The 20,262-nt window shown below is 35.9% G+C and overlaps 1 protein-coding gene across 4 annotated transcripts in view; it reads left to right on the plus strand.

The window, feature by feature from the left end:
• ARID4A (AT-rich interaction domain 4A) overlaps positions 1–20,262 on the plus strand; it is an 82,406-nt gene that overhangs the window by 16,084 nt on the left and 46,060 nt on the right. For all 4 annotated transcript variants that reach the window (XM_020986463.2, XM_078151512.1, XM_078151513.1 and 1 more), the window contains 4 exons: positions 11,045–11,124; positions 11,206–11,300; positions 12,969–13,101; positions 19,425–19,504. In XM_020986463.2, the coding sequence (XP_020842122.1) occupies positions 11,045–11,124; positions 11,206–11,300; positions 12,969–13,101; positions 19,425–19,504 (388 nt within the window). The remainder of the gene's footprint in view (positions 1–11,044; positions 11,125–11,205; positions 11,301–12,968; positions 13,102–19,424; positions 19,505–20,262) is intronic.

A 20,262-nucleotide genomic window follows, 5' to 3' on the forward strand; every position in this document is an offset into this window, starting at 1 on the left:
TTACATTCTGGCGAAGGAGACATGTAGTCAAGCATATGCTGTAGATAGATAGATATGTAAAGTAGATATTAGTGTGGAAATAGATGATATTTAAGATTTTCACCAATCTGGTGATGAACTCCTTTGAACTTAGTTTGATCCTTCGAAAAGTTGTATAGTTTATCTTTGGGAATATACTCTAAAACTTTTCCAGCTTGACAGTAAGACCTTTTAGAGCTTATAGTCTGCTGACATTGCTCTTGGGAATCCAGGGTCACTTCAGTGCCATGCTTCAGTAGAGTTCTAGCAAATGTAAAATGTCTCATAGTTTATTCAAGTCTTGTATTTAACAAATGTTTACTGAATCTTTTTTTCCTATGAGGTGATGTGTTTAGTCAGTTAGATTATAACTCTAGTAAAAGCATTACCAAGGACTGGAAATTTTAGCTTTGTTCTTTCAAAGTGTAGTGACCTGCTTAATATTAACAAATTTTGTATTTATTAAAGATAAAACAAATTTCAGTAATATGATAATTATTCTTGGCCATTGATCTTTATTCTTTTGATGCTTAGAATCCTAGAATTTGGAGCTAGAAAGGACCTTAGAGATAATCTAGCTCAGTCTTCTTATTTTACAGATGAAAAAATTGGGGCCCAGAAAAGTGATTTACTCATGGTCACACGTGTAGTAACTAGCAAACTGTGTCTAAAACCGAGGTCTGGTTTGAACTCCACATTCCATGCTTCTTCCCACTGCACCATTCTGATTTGCACCAAGTCTCTGGGAAATAAGCTACTCTGTAGCAGTCAGCTGTATGAATAAACTTCACAAATCAAACAGCTCAGCATCAGTGTTATTGCCAAGCTGCACATGTGCACAGCTGCGGAAGACAAGAATACTTTGTCGAAAAACTACTGTTTGTCTGAGTGCAGTTGGACAAGCAGGGCCAACCCTAAGCAAATTATGAAATCTGTGAAGTTTCTTTTCCTCAGTGATAACCTTTTTTGTATGAAAATCACCACCATCACCTCTTTCTTATGCCTTTCCGGTTTTCTGCTGATCCTGTTCTTAACCTCTTTGACCCTATCAAAATATCCTCTTCCAAAAATATAAATTAGATTAGATGATGTCTGTGGGGTTCCTCCCAGTCCTAAAGTTTGGTGAAAACAGGAAGAAATCTGATATTTTCTCCTTTATTACTAGTAGATTCATTATATTTTAATGTAAATTAGTTCAGAGAATTTTTTTTTTGGATGCCTAGGGAACTTTGAAGGCAAACTTAATCTGGTGTTTTAAAGATAGGCAATTAGAAGGTAAGGAATAGGGATCAGAAGAGATGAATATTCCTCCTTTACTTCTCTCATTCCTCCCCAGCCCCCCCCCCCAAACACACAGAGTTCATTTCTGTCCTGGGAAGACAAGCCTTTTGGGGCTTTGCTCTTTCTATTGCTGTTGGGGAGAAGTAAAACAAAATGTGATCCAGTGGCTTCTTCTAGGAGCTGAAACTGTCATATATAGATATCCTTTCTTTGCTCCTTCTCGCTATATCCCTTTTTTTTTTAGACCCTATTCATAACTCACCCGTGGATCCTGTTCTTCTAACCTGAATCCATTGACTTCTCCCTCTCGTTTAATACTTCCTATTTTATGTTAATTAAATAGCATTTAATAACCTTTTCATACCATAACACCATTTCCGATTATTGGAATGTATTTCTTTGCATCTCTCTCTCTCTCTCTCGTAACAGTATTTCTGACAGTTTGTCATTGAAGTATTTGTTACAAATGCTTAAAGGAGTTTGTTTCAATAAATTACTGAAACGACACTTGCAGGTGTATTGGTAAGAGATTTTAATTATCTTGATTTTGAGACTTTTATTGAATTAATAATGAAATTAATAGAGAATGACCACATTCCTATCCCCTCTGACCTCCTCCTGCCTGGTAGGGTTAGTCACAGAGAATGTGAACCTATTAGTTTATGCATCTCTATGTACATGCGTGATTTAATATTAAAGTATTGTCATGTTGTTTTCAAGATTTTAATGTTTTGGGGCAGCTAGGTGGCACAGTGGATAGAGCACTGGCCCTGGATTCAGGAGGACCTGAGTTCAAATCCAGCCTCAGACACATAACACTTACTAGATGTGTGACCCTGGGCAAGTCACTTAACTCCAATTACCTCACCAAAAAGAAAAAAAAAGATTTTAATGTTTTTTACACTATCTAGTTCCAATCAGTGCATACATGTGTGTGTATTTTATTTCTTTTTTCTTTTAAAATTTAATTTGTTTATTTTTAGTTGTTAACATTCACTTCCATAAAATGTTGAGTTTTTAATTTTCTCCCCTTCTCACTTCTCCCCCTTCCCCCCGAGATGGCGTACAATCCGACTTGGGCTTTACATACACTTTCATGTTAAGCATATTTTCCCATTACTCGTGATGTAAAGATCAATTAGAATAAATGGGAGGAACCATAAGAATGAAGCAATAAAATAAAACAACAAAAGAAAAGGAGAGCAAATAGTATGCTTCAATGTGCGTTCAGACTCCATATTTCTTTCTTTGGGTGTGAATAGCAATTTCCATCATGAATCTTTTGGAGTTGTCTTTGATTCTTGCGTTGCTGTGAGTAGCCAGGTCTGTCAAAGCCAATCATCCCATAATGTGGCTGTTACTGTGTGCGGTGCTCTCCTGGTTCTGCTCATTTCACTGTGCATCCGTTCATGTAAGTCTTTCCAGGTTTTTCCGAAGTCAGCCTGCTCATCATTTCTTATAGCACAGTAGTATTCCATTACATTCATATACCACAACTTATTCAGCCATTCCCCAATGGATGGGCATCCCTTCAATTTCCAATTCTTTGCCACCACAAAAAGCTGGTATAAATATTTTTGTACATGTGAGTCTTTTTATTTTATTTCTTAGAACATAAATCTATGTATGGTAATTGTTGCATTAAAAATGCAACTGTATAGAGTGCTGTTAATTGCCCATGAATTAGTGATTATAAGTTAAAGGAAATATGATTGAAATAAATGTTAAGGAAACTTTGTTCTCTTTGGTACTTTTCTAGAATAAAAGCTAGAGGGATCTTAAAAATTATTCCGTGTTTTCTTGTGTCTGTATTTAGAGAGTACTTAATTTTTGGTTCATTAACAGTGAATCTAGAAACAATCTCCTTTGAATCTGTTATGATGGATTTAATGGAATGACTGCTTAATGGGCACCTGGGTTCGAATACCAGCTCTGCTACTTAGTACCTATGTGATCTTAGGTAAATCAGTTTACCTCTTAGGGGCTCAGAGAGGGTGTAATCCAACTCCCTCTTTTTACAGGTGACCTCTGAGGTTCTTTGCAACTCTGCAAGTCTGTGTTTTTATTTAAACACAGCATTTACTGCATTTGAAGTGTGGAGGTTTTTTTCCCCTAAAAAAGTATTATATGTGTTTAGTTTAGAAAAATAAAAAGAAATAAGTATTAAAGAAACAGTTCTCTTGGGTACTTTCCTGGAATAAAAATTATAGGAATCTTAAGGTTTACAGGCAGGAAATTTATTATCTTTTATTCAGCATCTATGTACATAAATGATTTCCTAAGCTATAAGCTGTTATTTAATCAAAGTTTAGAATATGCCTTAAAGAGAAAAGATTATATATTCTCTCACAGAAAAGCAGTTACAGAAGGACATTGTGGTATAGTAGAAAAGCATTGGACTTGGAATCAGAAAGAAGATCTGGGTTCAAATCTTGGCTCAGCCACGACCTGCTTATGTGACCAGGTGAGCCATTGAACTACTCTGGCCCTTAATTTCATCATTTCTGAATTGAGAAGGCTGGCCGGAATGACCTCTAGGTCCCTTCCAACTTTCCACCAGTGATCCTATGAATCATTTTAGATGTTAAAGTATCAGCTTTCATTTACCTGTGTTAGCGTGTAGTTCAGTAGTTGACCAGTGTTTGAATAAATATGCATGTTTATTGTCTATGGTAAAGAAAAACATCTATTCCCTCTCCTTTCATAATATACTAATACTAAGCAATTAGGTATCTTCTGAGAACTTGGCATCTTTTAAAATGAACTGATTTTGTCCCATTGTTATTCAAAATAGGACACTTGATTATATGACACTCTTTGATCTCAAGTACAACACAGGGTTAGTCATTTCTGTAAGAAAAAGAGAATATGTCAAAATTATAAAATCAGTAAATTGAGGGGGTTATTTTGAGTAGTAAAATCTTTCAAAATTTCTTATAAAAATAATGTAACAGATTACATTCTGGCCATCATGGCATAGTGTATATATAGCCAGTTCTTATTTAATGTAAATGGACCTTTCGGAGGATCCCCTTCCCCTTGCAGAATGGGGCTCGCTCTGTAAAAGAGAAATTGCATGTATTGTGCTAGGCTTAGAGTCAGGAAAACCTGGATTCAAATGCCACTCTATTTACCAGCTATTTGACTGCGAATGCCCCTTAAATTTTCTAATCCTCAGCTTCTTCATCTGAAAAACAGATATGATGCCTGTAATATGTGTAGTACAGGTTGAGGCTTAAATAAAATAATTGCTATAAGTAATTTGCAAACTTTAAAAAAACATGTAAATGTCTATTAACAATAATGTATACTCATGAACTCTCAAGATAGTTATTATTCTGCAGCAAAAATTTTAAACATTGATTTAGGTGGTTTGTTTCTTTATTAAACATGATAATGGTATAACATCTCCAGTTCTACTTCAGTGCCTCACCGTGTCATGAATATGACTCTGTGTTGTTGCCAGAGTTTGTCCTCTGATGGCATAGTTTACAGACCCTAAGAAATTGAAAAGATTTTGAGCTTGGGTTTAGGGATGGGACTGTGGTACTGTCTGTCATCTGAGAACCAACCTTACTAGGTGCAGAGAAGATAGATCGTCACCAGAAGGTTGGATACCAGGTGATGATTTGAAGTGGGATAGGGAGTGCAGTAACTCATGAAGATAATCTACTAAGATGTGTCTGAATGTGGGGTAGGTCTTTGTTGGTGGAGGGGAGACCCATATTAAGTACTGAAATAAGCCATGAAGTTATATATCTTTTTTTTCCCAAACATTACTTTTATTTGTTACCGAATATATAGCTGAATCATAATTGCAAAATTAGCATATGTTTCCTCTCTTCCTTCTTTTCATCTTATGACTGATCTTGCCTTGTTTATTTTCAAATAATAATAAGTTTCTTAATAATTTAAAGACTTGTCAAGTTGATCAAAACTAATTATTGCCACTAGTACTTCATGATTTCTTACAGTGAAATTGGTTGTCAATTTCTAAATTGTAATTTGATGTAAGATAGATTCTTTTCTGCCATAAACTTTTGTATAATAAACCTGAAAAGGTATGTTGGAGCCAGAGGAATTTGTTGGAGTCTAGAGCTAATTGGGAGTCCTTGGAGTCTTCTGAGTAACAACAGAATGATGCAGTTGTACCTGTGCTTTATGAAAATCCCTGGCAGCGATGTGGAGGTTGAATTAGAAAGAGGAGATGCCAAGAGACTGACTGGAAGGTTTCTGCAATAATCCAGGGAGGAAATGATGAGAGCCTGAACTAGGGTGTTGACTGTGTGAGTTGAAAAGAAAAATATGTGAACTTATATCATGGATATAGAATTGACAAAAATTGGCAATTGATCGGGTGTGTGAAGTGAGGTGGAGTAAAGAGTCAAGCACGACTCAAGTTGCAAATCTGGGTAACTAGAAGAATGGTAGTACTTCCACAAAAACCAGAAAGTTCAGAAGAGGGAAGAATTTGTGGGAAAAGACAGTTTACTTTGAGTTTAAAATGTCTATGGCAAATCAAAATTTACAATAGGTGTTTGGCAATTTGAGACTAATACTCAGGAGCGAGACTAGGGTTAGGTTAGAAAGTCATCTCCTTAGAGGTGATAATGTGGGAGTTAATGAGAGAAGAGGGGGCTTAAAACAGATTTGGGGTACACCCACTATTAGGGAGCATGATATGGATAATCCAGCAAAGGAAACCGAGAAGGATCAATCAGACAGGAGGAGAGCCAAGAGAGAACAATGTTACAAAAATCAAGAAAGGAGAAAGTATTGAGGAAGCAGATGGTGGTCACTGTTGTCAGACGCTGCAAAGAGGTTATAAAGACTTGATTAATACTGGACAGATCAGTTTCAGTTATCGATAAGAACGGAAGCCACACTGGAAAAAGTTGAGCATTTAGTGGAGGGGAAGAGAAGGCATGGAAACTATGCAAGCTTTTCTAGGAGTTTGGCTGGGGGTGTGGGGTGTGAAAGAATGAGGGGAGAGAGGGAAGAAAGGAGCAGGGGAGAGAAAACACATACACATAAGCAACAGAGAGGGGACAGCGCATGCTGTGGTTTGAGATGATGACGGGGTTAAGTGTGTTATCTTTTTAAAAGAGACACAGGCGTGTTTATACTGGTTAAGGATTGAGCCAGTAGATAAGGGAGAGGATGATTGTGGGAACTGTCTGTCAAAGGAGACAGAAAGGAATCATGCAATCAACAGATACGTATGAGATGCCTTCCATGTGCTAGGTGCCATGGTATGTACTGAGGATGCAAATACACATAATGAAACGGTACCAGAGAGAAAATGAGGAGTGACGTTTGCATGGTTTGAGATGTACAGGGGAGAAAAGAGCACACCAAGACTCTTCTTTTTCTGTGTCAAGTCTGAGGTGTGGTCTTCATTTGGAGAAGTGTAGGGGAGGGACTGGTACAAGAGGCTTGAGGAGAAAAGGAAAGTCTTAGGAGTTTCTTATGGCCACATTGCAGACTTGCTTCCACAGGATATGTGGTTTAAAGGATCACTGTAGCACACCACTCCTGCAATAGTTTTGTAATGTAGTCTACTGCCCTCTCTGTCACTGTAACAAAGTTTCTAACTTATGTGCATACATTGAGTTCTTAATCTATCTCCTTAACTCCCAGGCTCACCAGCTTTGCCAGCTGTCTACTGGGTATTTCCATTGGGATGAACCCCTGACAACTCTAAATCTGTTATGTCCAGAGTAGAAATTACCATCTTCCCTATCTCTACCCATGCCGTCATTGCCTAGTTCAGGCCTTCATTACCTCACCTAAATTATTGCAACAGATTGTTAATTTGTCTCCCAGGCACCCACTCTCCAATCCATCTGTATAGCTGCCAAAATGATCTTCTTAATGCAGAGGTCTGACCATATCAATTCCCACTCAGAAGTGTTCAGTGACTTCCTATTACTGTTATCCTATAAGATAAGATAAAAATTTCTCTGCCTGGTATTCCATTTACCTTCATAGACTTCTACCATTGCTTCCTTTCACATTCTCTAAGTTCCAGCCAAACTGTACTGGTCAGCTGATCCTTAGACTCTGCATGCTCTCTATCCCTCCTCATCGCTTCTCAGAATTCTTGTCTTCCCTTAGGAGTCCTCTTCTCCATAAAGACTTCGTGAGCCCTCCCACCCCAGTTGATAGTACTTTCTTCCTCCTCAGTTACCTTTGTTCTGTCTTTGTACATGTTGTATACCCCCAACAGAATATAAACTTTATTACAGCTGTGACTTAATGATTTGGGGGTCTATCCCCACACTCTAATACAACTGCTTGCACATAATAGGCTTTTAACAAATGTTTGTTGAATCAGTTTAACATATTTTATATGCTAAGGGTTAGATAGTGAAAGTTGATAAAGTAATTTTTACTTGGCTTTTAAAAATGAGCTATAGAACTGTGTTTCTGCTGAGATTTCTGAAGGAGAAAGCCCCAGTAACTGAATATCTTTTCCTCCACACTGACCATTTCATATCAGTTTAGCACAAACGTATTTTTAAAAACTTTTGGTTGATTCTAATTATTTTCCATTTGAAAGTCACCAGCATTCTGTTAATCTTCCTAGCCTATTTCATACTTGTGATTCAATTTCAAATTGAGTTTTAAGTTAGTGACATTTTGGCATGTTATATATGCACATATTTATGTGTCTGTTAAAGTTCATCAGTTGATTTTTTTCCCTAGCAATAGTTACCAAATTTTAGGAATTTTACCAGTTTTTGCTTATCTAATTAGTGCTGGTAGATCTCAAGGACTTTTAAAAATTACGTTAAAAGAGAAGTGTTTAAAAAGCAACAAGTAGCTTTAGGAACAAAATGGGGAACTTAATAAAACTCAAGCACAGTTGGCTATTTTACCAGGCCAACCATTGTCCTGATGTGATCATCACTAATGAGGACAGTAACTCTCTGTTAATCTGCTTTGAAGCTCAACACTAGCATCAGTATAGGCACAGATCTAGTTCTTTATAGACAAATATTAGGCATGAAATGATTATGTGTACAGGTGTAGATGTGCGTAGCATTTGTATATGATAGAAATATGATATACAAATAAAGGTAGAGAGGGGAGGGCAGGATTTAACATTAAATCAGTCCAAAACTGAAACAAATCTACTATTAAAATCTTCAGTTTAAGGAAGATCAGTTGGTTGAATTGTTATATCATAGACTTTGAGCTGGAAGCCTTTGATGATTTCAGCATTTTGACTTTAAGCTTCTGAAGATGCCATAAATCTTGTATGTCTAAATTATATCAGATGAGGTGATATAAAATTCTTTGATAACTTTAAAATACTTTTTAAAATGTGGGATTTGGAGGTAAATTTGTTGTATAAATTTTAGAAGGTAGGAATTTTTTCTGAAACTTTATATTAATGGTTCTCATTCTTAGAAATGTTTTTTTTAATGATCGTCTCTGAAAGAGTAGAATTGTGAGATATATATATGTATATATCTACATATACATAATTTTTTACTATTTATTTTACGTTAACATCTATTTTGTCAAAAAGTTTTAACATTTTTGTGCCATTGAAAGCCTTACTTTAAAGATACCTATTATCAGTAAAGATCATTATATACAAAAATGAACATACCAGAAGCTTTTAAGATCCGTATTTTGTTATCATCCCTTCTCTTAGTGATGACCTCAGTAAGTAGAGAAAATCAGAAGGAGCTGGAATAGTCAGAAAAGGCTTCATGTAGGAGGGTAGAACTTGAAATGAGCTCTTGAAAGATGAGTCACATTTATAAAAAAAGGAAAAAGCACATTTCCTTGTGAGGGAAACAGAATTGAAATTGTGCATGGTGTTTGGGGTTTTTTTTTTCTCTTTTGTTTTGATCTTAGTGAGACTAGTCTGATCAAAGGGGTAAGTGAATCTTGGGAAGAAGTGGAAAATAGGTTGTTTATGAATAGTGGGACTACAGTATAGAGGATCTGAAACCCAGGCAGAAGCCTTAATGACCTCATTAGGAAATAAAGAAGTCTTTGAATGCTTTTGAGCAGGTAAACTATACAATAGAAGTGGTATTTAGTGATTAGTGTCACAGCATTCTGAAAGGAGAGAAGAGACTAGGTTCAAAGGGGGTCTTTTAAATGAAAAATAAATTTGAATTATTTCAACAGAAGTTAATCTTCAGAAGATTAAATTTTAGAATTGCCTAATTTCTACAGATGTTGACTACATATTTCTTTAGAAGGAAATTAATAATTTCTTACGAATAGCCTTTGATAATCATTTTTCCATTTGTCATAAAACGTTGCTTTGGAATAATACCATGGTTATTTAGTACATTCTCCATACTTCTTTATGATCCTTACAGTAATTAATTTTAAAGTTGATAATGAATTGGAGTTGTTTTTAAAATCTCCTGAATTTAATGAATAACTATTGATTTTGATGTGTAATATAGTAATGATTTTGATTTAAGATATTGCCTGTACATGTCCTTAGTTGGAATAGTAGGAACTATAACTCTCATATCACCACAAGGTCCAGAATCAGCCACATGGTTCTAATACTAGTCATTCTATTACTGGTACACTGACTTTATTTATAGGCCTTAGCTATACTTAATAACAAAAGAGTAGACCAGTGGTGTCAAACTTCAGTAGAAACAGGGCCTCTGAATCTTACATAAATATCCCTGAGGGCCGCATATTAACTTAGAAAGCTATATGTTAATATTACCTATCTATGTTAAATATTTCCCAATCAAGTTTTAATCTGGTTCAGGCCATACTGGAGAGTATTGTGGACCCCATGCCAACTTTAGGCCACCTATTTGACACCTCTGCTTGTAGACCATTTTCTGTTAAGTATTTACAATATTAGAACATGAAGAGAGAAAAAAGATACATTGTAACCTTGGCTTATTTTCTTATGAAAAGTCCCTTTCTAGAGGTAAAATTGTAATTATATGTTCCTGTTCTACTTGATTTTTTTCTGACATTTCTTTAAAAAAAATTCTCCTTAATTTCTAGTGTATTAATGTCCTCTTCCAAAAGACAGGTTTTTAGGTTAAAATTATATTTTGCAGGTGGATACTCTGCCATTCCACATACTCAGTAGCATTTTTAGAGATGGTGGGAAAAAGTCATGCTTCCAAGAACCAGCTTTTCAAGTTGTTAGAACTACTTTTAGGGAAAGGAGAGAGTGGACGGAAGGGGCATAATTTTCTGTTATTTTTGCTTTAAATAAATGTATAGCAATCAAGGTTTCTTGGCTGGAGCTGCAATTTGAATAAGAAAAGAAAGATGGTTTAATTAGAGTAAGCCACTTAACCTGTGTCAGTTTGCTTTGTGAAATGAAACAAATATTGATTTCCCACACAGATCATAAGAAATAATGAAGTCTTAATCAGTTTGTAAATATTCAGTACCAGATAATTGTAATGATAGCATGTTGAGATATAGTGAATAGTGAGGTATGTTGAGACATAGTAAATGGCCAGTTTCACAGTCAAGAAGACCTCACTAGATTCAAGGCACCTTTCTGACACATTGTGACCCTGGGCAAATCTGACACATTGTAACTCTTAAATTGTTCAGGAAGTGCAGCATGCATTGGTAAAGTAAGTTTCCTCTTCAACAGCGAAATCATAGGTTCAGTCAAAAAAGTTTTAAGAAAGTTTTCTGTTGAATATTTGTTATGAAATTCATTCTGTATTTTGTAATGGAATATTGAATAAAATCCGTACTACTTTTTGGCTCATTGCAGTGTTCGATGATGGTGATGAGAGGACATTAAGACGAACCTCTCTGTGCCTCAAAGGGGAGAGACATTTTGCAGAGAGTGAGGTAAGGAGACAGTTTTAATCTTAAAGTTACAAGCTCACTGTAGTAGAAAACCTGTGAGATAATTCGTATGTTCTTCTCTAGACACTTGACCAGCTTCCACTAACAAATCCAGAGCACTTTGGCACACCAGTAATTGGAAAGAAATCCAACAGAGGAAGGAGGTCTTCTCTTCCTGTGTGAGTTTTTCCACATTATTATTCCTAAGTTTTGTCAGACACAGTTGTAAAAAGTGATTATGAGTGACTAAATCAATTTTATTAATCTAGTTCAATCTAAAAAAAATACATAACATTTCAGATGAACCAAGAATTTGACTATTTGATTACCTTTCACAGAATGACTCTTCTTTTGTTAGATATTTCATTATTTTGAATGATCCTCACCCTTACCCGTATTCTTTTGGCTAGTGGTCAAACTCCAAAATTAAATTTTAAATTGAATGTGCTAAATCTCAGTATTACTGGGGCAGCTAAGTGGCGCAGTGGATAGAGCACCGGCCCTGAAGTCAGGAGGACCTGAGTTCAAATCCAGCTTCAGACCAAAAACTTGACACTTACTAGCTGTGTGATCCTGGATAAGTCACTTAACCCCAATGGCCTAAAAACAAAACAAAACCAATCTCCGTATTACTGTTAGGAATATTTATGAATTTTGAAAAAATAGTATTCTTAAAATAACAAACATGTATAAGTAGTAGCACAACAAGAACTCATTTATCTGGAGGTTGATTGTCCGTCAAGCCCAGCTTTTGCCAGTTTCAACTCTCAGGAGCCCAGCCGAAGAGCACAACAAAACAGAAAACCTAAATGCTAAAGAGTTTCTACAGTAAATCATCCCTTGTAATCATAGATCCCTTTTGGAGCCTGTTTACTCTCATTTCAAATGCCGCTATGACAAGGTTAGTTATCCGGTTTCTCAGAGCAGTAGATTTGAAGAAGTAGATTGGAGCCCTAGGCAGTTCCCAAGGCAAGTATGATGACAAAACCAAGAAGAAATGATATCCTGAGAGAGTCAAGGGAAGTGACAGAAAAATTACCATGCAGACTTAAGAAGTGAAAAAGCCCAGTATTCTGGGTTATACCATTTGGTTTTTAAAAAAATTCTTCACATCTCTGTAGTAGTGATTTCTGCCCTGAGGACATGGATCCCTCTTATTATCACATGTTAGGTAATTAATAGTTCATAGTGATGCCCTTGAGCTCTCAGGGAAAGGTTAAATGATGTTCGTTGTATTTTTTTTAAAAGATAGAGAAATATAAGTTAAATTCTAGGAATATTTCTGCCAAAATGTTTAAAATAAAAAATCAGTTGGTACTTGGGTAAGTTTTATCCCCTGGAAAATTTACTTATGTGGGTTCTCACTTGTCTCTCAACAACACCCAATTTAAAAAATGAAGACTTAAGCAAGCTTTATTGTAGCATATTTAAATTTTAATTACATTTTAACTGCTGAAATCTTAATTGCTTTTGTTCCCCCCTACATGAACCTGAAAATGCTTTAGTGGCATAACAAGAAATTTATATGTTGAGTGAAAGTTCTAAGAGCTGGTATTAGAATGAAATAAAAGCTTAGACAGGACCTCTTTATGTTGCTGAGCTAGCAGAATGGAGTGAGAGGTACCTCCCAAATCTGGGTTCATTCATTGTTTTTCCAGGGCTACCAGGTGCTTCCTGCTCCCTTAAGCAGGAGAATCCATAGCAAACCAGGTTAGAGAGTGTTCTCTTCATTCTGAACTATATTTGCTATAATTCTACCACCCTAGTTATGTCATTATTGCTAGTTTATCTTGCAGTCATATTTTATTTATTTAAATTAATCATGAGTTACTGTCTTTATACTGTAGGACAGAAGATGAAAAAGAAGAAGAAAGCAGTGAAGAAGAAGATGAAGATAAAAGACGTCTTAATGATGAATTATTAGGAAAAGTTGTGAGTGTGAGTTCTGCTTTAGAGAAAACTGAGTGGTACCCTGCCTTGGTAAGTTAGTTTACTTTAGCCAGTTAATAAAACATTTAAAATATTTGTTCTACTTTATATTCTTGGAGGAGAAAACATAGAACCATTGATATTTTGACAATTTTTCCTAGCTATGAAAAATTATGCTCTCAGAGTTGTAAGTTCAAATGTTTCCTTTTACTGTCTTTTGACTTGACTTTTCCTTGCCCTTCATCCACTGTATCCAGTGAGTTATTTAGTCATTACTTCCCAGTATTTCTTGTATCCCCACTTTTGTATTCCCACTGCTGTTGTAGGAGTCTAGGGATCAGGCTTGTCAGACTACTCCAACAACATCTTATTTGGTTTCCTTGCTTCCACTGTCTTTCCCCTTCAACTGATTCTACATACTGTTGTGAGTATTATCTTTGTGAAATGGTGGTTTCATTGTGATGCTCCTCTGCTCAAAAACTTCAAATGACTCCCTTCTGCTTCCAGGATGAGGTTTATATTTCTCAGCTTGTCATTCAAGGCTCCTTATAATTTGGCCTTATCTCTTGCTGTTCAGCAATATGAGCCCTTTGTTCTAGCCAGACGTGCCCCATCCCTATTTGTTCCATTATGCTTTTATGAATATATACCTAGAATAAGAATAGTTGATATTTATATAATACTTTAAAGTTTGCAAAGCACATCTCCTACATTCTTATTCCCTGTGCAGTAGGCACTGCAGATGTTGTTATCTCTATTTTGTCAGCGAGGATACTAAGGTTTAAAGAAGACATGCTTCAAAGTCCTGGTCGGTATCGGAGGCAGGATTCACACTCAACTTTTCTTGACTCTCAGTCCAGCACTTGGATCATTATACCGTGTTGCTTCTCTCTTTTTTTTTTTTTGACTTTTAGGCAATTGGGGTTAAGTGACTTACTTACCAAGGTCACACAGCTAGTAAGTGTCAAGTGTTGGGTCTGAGGTCGGATTTGAACTTGGGTCCTCCTGACTTCAGGGCCGGTGCTCTATCCACTGCGCCACCTAGCTGCCCCATACCATGTTGCTTCTCATAGTATCACCCACCAAGAATCTGAGTACCTGTCCTATACCCAGCAATATCTTAGGCATCATAAGAAATGGCCACAGCAATTGTCCCTTACACTTCTGGCAAGTGACTTAGCTTCCTAATTCACTGAACAGATTCTTTGAATGAAATATTCGTCTGACAGGAATGACCTCAACTCCCTTTATCTCTTTTTCATCTTTTTCCACTTTTCTCTTTCCTTCTGGTTAAAGAAAAAGATACTTCTTTTCCTCACTAAGCTAATTATTCCTTTACCTACATTCTTGGTCCCATCCCCCCTCACCTTACCTCCCTCCAGGGCCTTGTTCAAGCAATCATCTTTCTTGTTTCATGCATCTTTTGTCTCTGTTTCTTCTGTCTCTTCCCACAAACAAACTTTCTGACTCCTGAAAAAGCCTCTGTTAACTTTTCTGACCATCCATTGAGTCTCATTTTTGTCCTTTATTGCCAAATTTCTTTAAAAAGCTGTTTATACTTGACACCTCTTCTTGATCAACCCCTTTACATCTAGTTTCTAAGAACAACAGTGACTTCCTAAACAGCAAATCTAATGGCATTTTTTCAGTCCTCATATTGCCTAACTCTCTATTGTAGCATTTGATGTTAAATACTATCTGCTTCCAGATTCTCTTTCTTCACTTAGCTTCGGAGACACTGTGTTCTTGGATGTCTTCCTGCTTGTCTCTGTTCTACTTAACTGAATTCTCATTCTCTTCTGAACCACTTATGTTGGGTGTTCCCTAAGGTTCTGTCTTTTCTCCTGTTTTTCCCTTAATCCCACTGTCACTTCAGTCGGGTCCAGACCAGACCCCCATCTACAACTGCCTATAGCACACATTTACCTGGATGTCCTGCTGATACCTCCAGATATACAAGTCTAAACCTGAGCATAATTTTTTTTCCCTAAAACATGAACATAACTTTTTTTTTCTCTCCCTTGTGATTTCAGTGTTTCCATCAGTAGCAATGGAAGACTCCTGTATTTAAAAACCTTGATCTTGGACTCTTCCCTCTCACCTCTCAAGTTCAGTAGGTTAACAAATCTTAATGACTGTCTTCAGTCTTTTTTTTTTTAATCTATTCTTTTCTCTCATTCCTAACTACTTGGACCCTCACTGTGTCTTCCTAACATGTCTTCAGCCTCTACTCTTTTCCTTTTCCAATCCATCTTTCATCAGACTACCATGTCACTTCCATTCAATCTCCCCTCCCCCCCCACCCTGAGGCAATTGGGGTTAAGTGACTTGCCTAAGGTCACACAGCTAGTAAGTGTCAAGTGTCTGAGGCTGGATTTGAACTCAGGTCCTCCTGACTCCAGGGCTGGTTCTGTATCCACTGTGTTATCTGGCTCCCCCCATTCAATCTTTTGTAACTTTATTACCTGAGCAAAATTTAAATTCTTTTGAATGGAATTCCAGGCCCTCTAAAATTTTGAGACAACTCTACCTTTATAGCCTTATTCCATAATAATACCTTCTATGTATTCTGTGCCTCAGCCTAATTAGTTTTCTTTCTGTCACTCAGATATGCTTTCAGCTTTTTCTACCTCTTATATTTTTGACAGTGTTATGCCATATTACTTGGAATGTCTCATTCTTCTCCTTTTGAATTACTACCCATCCTTTAAAACCTAACTGAAATCCTGTCTCCTACATAAAATTTTTCCAAATTTTTTTGTAAGGAAAAACCTTTTCCTCCCTCACACTTTATGTGGCATTTTGTTTGAACTTTTTAAATTGAGTTTTTAAAAATCAGCAAAAATATTTAAGTTCCTGTTGTGTGCTTAGCACTGCTGCATGCCAGGTGTATGAAGATAGATGTGGCTCAGACCCTTTTTTTGTCAAGTTTACATGTGCACAAATCACTGATACAAGAGATGAGCAATGCAGAGGAGATAGGTGTATTGAAAGCACTACCACAGATTTAAGGAAAGATAGATTTTACTTGAGAGAAAGAGGCTTCGTTATAATTACATAACATTCCATTTCACTTTCTGTTCTTTCTGTTTGTGTCATTGTAGTTATAATCTATTTTTTCTCTGCTTACTTAGCTTTGCTTCAGTTCATACAAGTCTTCACATGCTTCTTTGAATTCTTTATAGTTGTCAGTCTTATAGGGGAGTGATACTTGTTGACATTAAATGTGGTACATTTCCCAGTTGATGAGCAGATTCTAGTTCTTATGGCCACAAAAAATTGCTGCGTATTTTGCTGACACAAAAAGACTGAGTCATCTGTACCTTGGTACATGTGGGACTTGTCTGTCTGTCTTTGACCTCCTTGGGCTAGATGCCTAGCACAGGCATCTCTGGATCAGATTTTTAAAGAAACAATTCCAAATTACTTTCCACAAAGCAACTTCTCCAACCAGCTCACAGCTTCACCAGTGATGTATTAGAGTGCCTGGTTTTCATAAGTTTTAAAAATTGATTTAAGACAGCCTTGAAAAGACCAGTGGCATGGATTTTGAAGTATCTTTTTAGGGTGACAAAAGAAGGTAGAGGCGATGATAATCTGACTGTCATGCACATGTTATTTTTTAATATCACGATGTGCATTTTATCTCTTTGTTAGACTGGAAGTTCCTTGAGGATAGGAACCATGTTTTAGCTAAACCTTACATCTTCCCCGGTATCTAGCATAGTACTCTACAGAGAGTAGGCATTTAGTAAATGTTTATTGACGTGAATTATGAAATAGGATATTTTTACTTAAGCATACAATTTAGACTGTCAGTCAAGACATATGCACGTGCACGCACATATATTTGTATATTTATGTGACTCTGTATATGCACAGACAGATACATAAACACACACCTATAAACAGTAAATAGTGTCAGGATATAATCAAATAATTGTGTGGTGTAGGCTTTGTGCAGTGGCAGTCAATTGGAGAGAAAGATTAGTGAAGTTGAGAGTAGCCAGACAGTTTAGGGAAAATGTGGCTTTTAAAGATTGGGCCAGAGGGAAGAAAAGGCTATCAGGCATCGGGCAACAAAGTAACTGAAAATAAATAGACAAAGAATGAAAAAGTTATGTCATGGAATAATTAGATGACTTTCCCAAATTGGAAGGAAGGTATACATAGTGAGGAATAGTGAGGAAACAAGGGCCAGGAGGTGTTTAAGGAAAATTTATCTGACAGCATTCTTCACAGTAGCTTTGAAATGGGGGGTGGGGTGTCTCTGAGAATCCATAGGCAGGGAAAACTGGTTAGGAGGTTGTTTCAGTAAACCAAGATTCAAGTAATTCAGACCTGGATTAGGAATGTGACAGCCAAGAAGAATGAGAAGCTAGAAACATTTCACAGGAAGAATCACTGAGATTTGCTGATAAGATATGTCTTTCTCCTTCACTGCTGCCTTTCAATATTCCATATTTTTCAAGGCCTGATCAAGCTGTATCTTCATGGGCCTTTGCTAGTCAACCAAAACACTTTCATTCCCCCATTCTTTGAACTCTACTGTATTATTTATTTTTTATATTACTTAATTATCTATTTGGGTTATTATACTGGACTATTATTTGACTATTTCATCTATATCTTTTTTCCCCTCAGCAAGATCAAAATCTGCTCTAGACTGCAGACTAACATCTTTCTTTTTGTATTTTCTTCAGCCTAGTCCTAGAAACATGGTAGATAATGCATAATGGTTGATAGATACATTTTTTACATTTCTCTGGTGAAATGGATCTGATGTACTTGTGGACCTTTGCACTTGTGTAGACAGACAAATGACAAATGGTTTTTAAGTCCAGGACTATCAGATTGCACTTTGCCAAAATAATTTTTTTTGGCCGCCATACAAATTAGAAATGTTTATATTCATTCTTTTCTAGCCAAAAATATTCAATCTTCTCTATGGTAAGGGTAAAATCAGATCTTCTGGATGACTGTTGTAACTGCTAATAATTTTAATAATGTACACTTGATCTTTTCTAGTAGAAAAGAGGAAGAATCTATCAGCCACTTACTGGGTTTCTGTGTGTTTTATTATTTTTAAAATTTGGAGCCCTCATAATTCATACAAACAATGTTCGCAATTTAATTGTTCAAGGATGTTAATATTGGAAGGAGGGATTTTTATATTTTCAGGAGTTCAGTTGCTAAAACATCTTTTGCTCAGATTTTTATAATTTTAATATTTAAATTAGTTTTAAAAAACTATTACATAAACATTAAGCTGAGGAAGAGAATAAACATTTATATACTGCCTTCTATGTGCCAGGCATTGTGCTAAATGCTTTTACAAATATCTCATATGATCCTCAGAACAAGTTGGCAAAGTATAGGTGCTGTTATCATCCTCATTTTACAGTTGAGGAAACTGAGGCAAAAAAGAGTTAAGTGACTTGGCCAGGGTTACACAGCTAGTAAAGTATCTGAGACTAGATTTGAATTCAGAGATTCTTGACTCCAGGCTCAACACTAGCCATTGTTCTTCCAGCTACCTCTAAAACCAAAACTCTTAAGTACTTGGGAAACAAAGTGGATCTGTTACATCAATGTGTTTTTTTTTTGGGTGAGACAATTGGGGTTCAGTGACTTGCCCAGAGTCACACAGCTAGGAAATATTATGTGTCTGAGGCCGCATTTGAACTCAGGTCCTCCTGACTTCAGGGCCAGTGCTCTATCCACTGCGCCACCTAGCTGCCTCATTGTTTTTTCTTACTGTATGTATACTTAATATTTTAGCTCTGAGTTGTCCAAGTGGAGGCTGCAGCCTGAGTGTAGCTGGCAAAACTTGCCATTGAGTATATTCAGATATAATTGGAAATATTTAACAAAATAAATGATACAATGTAGTATAGATAATGTTAACCTGTGGTTTTCTGAGTCATTTGTGGCCTGCAGGGATCCATTTCTATTTGAGTTTGACACCATTGCTTTAGTTCATATGTAAAGTCTTTAGATTGAGACAGAGTCTGATTGATAAATTGGATCATGAGAAATTAAATGCTTCCTCGATGCCATGGTAGTTTGTGGTTTAGTTAGTGACCATAGACAAATTAAGTATAGTATAATCTGGGATGCAGATATTTTAATTACTCTTTAACAGTTGTATAAACACTTCAATGTTTTTTAAATCAACTTCTTATAACAATCCTGTGATTTAAGTAGTAAGTAAAAATGTTGTGGGTAGATTGCTTTATTTGGGGACTATATAACCTGTTCATTGATAATTAAGTTATTCTCGTTACCATGTATTCTATTTTAAGTTGAAGTTAAAATATCTTTTTAGAGCAAGAAAACTTTGAATCAATTTGCTTTTTTGTTGGAAACTTTAGGTAATCTCTCCCAGCTGTAATGATGACGTCATGGTGAAAAAAGACCAATGTTTAGTTCGATCTTTTGCGGATTCCAAATTGTGAGTAATGTAATATTTATTAATAAAGTCAAATGTGGGGGGGGGAATGTGACTTAGTATGAAAGGTTTTGCTTTTCAATGGATATTAATTACCTATTGAGGTATGTAATAGAAACATTAGGATGCTATTTTTTCCCAGAACTTCTCTATAAATTTGTAAATTTTTCAATGACGTTTTCTTTTGCAATGACACTTAAAGTTGTGTATTTACCTCTAGCCATGGAAGTTTATGTTTAATTGAAATTACCTAGGTGTTTCATGTGATCCAAGATAACTTTTTAATTATCTTCAAAAATATATTTTTTGTTGATAGTTATTTTGATCTGCCCTCTTTGAGAATCACTTTTTTCCAGAAACTTTTCCTGTCATCTAAAATCTTATCTTGCCTCCAACAAAAAATAAAAAGTTGAATCTACAGGTTTTTTTTTCTTTGTTCTAAGTACATATGTTTTGGTTTTAGAATTTTGACCCTAATCATGCAGAATCATTTAAATACCTCCATGTTGCATCTAAGTAAATTTTTTAGTAAGGTAAACTAGAAAACTGAAGAAAAAAGCCAACAACAAAACAGTAAATGTTAAAATACCCTAGCTTCTATTTACAACATTTTATATTATACTAAATTGCAATTTTCTGATTATTTCAGAGATATTTCATAGGTTGAAATTTAAGAAGAATATAATTTTCTCAAATTAACGTGCATCAAGGCATGTACAACTTTTAAATAAAAACTCACTTTTATGTTTAGAGTATTCTCT

The sequence above is a fragment of the Phascolarctos cinereus genome, unplaced genomic scaffold (genome assembly GCF_003287225.1).
Source record: "Phascolarctos cinereus isolate Bilbo 61053 unplaced genomic scaffold, phaCin_HiC Scaffold_3;HRSCAF=262, whole genome shotgun sequence".
NCBI classification, from domain to species: domain Eukaryota; kingdom Metazoa; phylum Chordata; class Mammalia; order Diprotodontia; family Phascolarctidae; genus Phascolarctos; species Phascolarctos cinereus.